This window comes from Egretta garzetta, unplaced genomic scaffold (genome assembly GCF_000687185.1).
Source record: "Egretta garzetta isolate BGI_Z169 unplaced genomic scaffold, ASM68718v1 scaffold27, whole genome shotgun sequence".
Lineage (NCBI taxonomy): Eukaryota > Metazoa > Chordata > Aves > Pelecaniformes > Ardeidae > Egretta > Egretta garzetta.
In genome coordinates this window covers 1,648,134-1,649,991 of record NW_009260400.1, presented here as the reverse complement: position 1 = coordinate 1,649,991, position 1,858 = coordinate 1,648,134, and the positions used below count along the sequence as shown (strand labels likewise).

Sequence of the window (1,858 nt, the reverse complement as noted above, 5' to 3'; positions counted from 1 at the left end):
TGTGACCTGGAGTCGGGCAGGGCCCGGTGACGGTGGAGGAGAGCGTGCAGGGTGTCCTGCGGCTGCTGGCCCGGCTCTCAGCCTCCAGCAACGGCACCTTCTGGGACTGGCGAGGGCAGAGCCTGCCCTGGTGAGAGCAGAGCCCGGCCATGGCAGCCGCTGGGCTCAGTAAAGTCCATTAATTGCCATTTCCAGGCTCCTTCTGGATCTGTGGGATGCTGAGTTGGGTCGGGGCAGCAGAGGGAAGGATGCTCCAAGCGTGGTCCTGCATCCTGGTGTCAGCTCTGCTGGGGCATCCCCCAGGACTGAGGGATCCCCTGGGACTGAGTGATCCCCCCTGAGGCTAAGGGATCCCCCCCGAGGCTAAGGGATCTCCTGAGGCTGAGGGATCCCCCCAGCATCCTCACGCTGCCCAAGGGGCAGATCTGGATATGGCCCCTCCCCATAAGCCGTGCTGGTTGGTGGCCTTGGGGGCATCTCCGACAGCCCCAAAACTGGGACCTCCTTACTGGAGCCCGCCTCCCAAAAGGCAGTTGGGCCTTTTCATGCCTGTCCCGAGGATGCTGATGGGGTTTTTTCTGCTGGTTCAAAGCCGGCAAAAGCTCTTCCTTTTCCAGGAGCTGAGGGGTTTCACAGCGGGAGCATCTCCCAAGCCCTGGTGTATCCCTGGGGATGTCTTTTGGGCTGACCTCCCCCCACATTCATCCTGTCTCACGCTGTATCACGAGATAGTGCAGAGGCTCCGATTCCCCGCCGCGTGACGGCCTTTCCGTGGCCACTCTCAGTTGACATTTTTTGAAGCTGTCCCACGGAAGAGGGGACCAGGAAAAAAATTTTTAAAATGTTGCAATGTCTGAAGTGGGCACTCAGGCTTTGGCATGGCTTGAGCCCAGTCGTTCGCCACAGGCAGGCTCTGGGAAGCCCAGCCCAGGTCACTTTTGCTGGGGCAGCTTCATTTTTCCCACGCCGGCGATCGTTCCCACGCTCAACATGAGGGACTGGGAGGTGGGACCTCATCCCCAGGGGCTCAGGCAGCCCCAGGTGGGGGTCCTGGACCACCCGGGGGCTGTTTGTTAAAGCCAGTAGGGATGGGCAAGGGGGGGGGGGGGGCCCTGTGAATTAAACCCCAGATCGCGTTGGTGGGCTTTATATGAGCCCTGCATGGGCTTTGTATAAACACAAACCACCACTAGGCACGAAGGGGGGGGCGAGGAGGAGGAGGAGGAGGAGGAGGAGGAGGAGGAGGAGGAAGAGGAAGAGGAGGAAGAAGAAGAGGAAGATGTTGCATCCCTCTATGCTGCAGAGCCCACAGCCCCACCTGCACCCTCTCTTGTAATCCTGAACAGCCCGCAGCAAGGAATACACCAATTAAGGGCTGTAATAGCTAATTAAGGTAATTAAGTAAGTCAGGAAGGGGGTAGGCAGCGGCCAGCCCCCAGCCCCTCCGGCACACTGCCCGCCCTGCGTCGCCAAGCACAACAAACAAATCCAGATGTTTTCTTGCCGAGGAAGCGGCCGGGGCTGACGGAGGCGGCTTGGCAGGCGGTGGCTGCAGGGGTCCCTATATTGGGGTGAATACTCCCTCCCGCAAAGTGGGCTGACACCCCAAATGCGGAGGCAGCGGAGGCAGCTGGGGTTCTCTCTGCTGGTCCTTTATTTTGGGTAAGGTTGGAGGCTCCCGGGACCTGGCTGGAAGCTGAGCTGTGATGCTGAGCACTAGAGAATTACCTGGTGTTTAATGAAAGCCGAGGAAAAAAAAAAATACAAACCGAGAGGAAGCGGGCGATGCCCTCACCCCCGCTGCGGGCAGGGGCCCCGGCAGCCGCCTACCCCTGGGCCGCCCTGGCTGAGCCCCCCT

At 60.2% G+C, this 1,858-nt stretch overlaps 1 protein-coding gene across 1 annotated transcript in view; it reads left to right on the top strand.

Moving 5' to 3' along the window:
• The window catches only part of LOC104130290 (C-factor-like), a 4,845-nt gene extending 4,711 nt beyond the window's left edge, over positions 1 to 134 (top strand). Inside the window, exon 4 of the mRNA XM_009643324.1 lies at positions 21 to 134. Within this exon, the coding sequence (XP_009641619.1) occupies positions 21 to 134 (114 nt within the window). The remainder of the gene's footprint in view (positions 1 to 20) is intronic.
• The last annotated feature ends 1,724 nt before the right edge of the window (positions 135 to 1,858 follow it).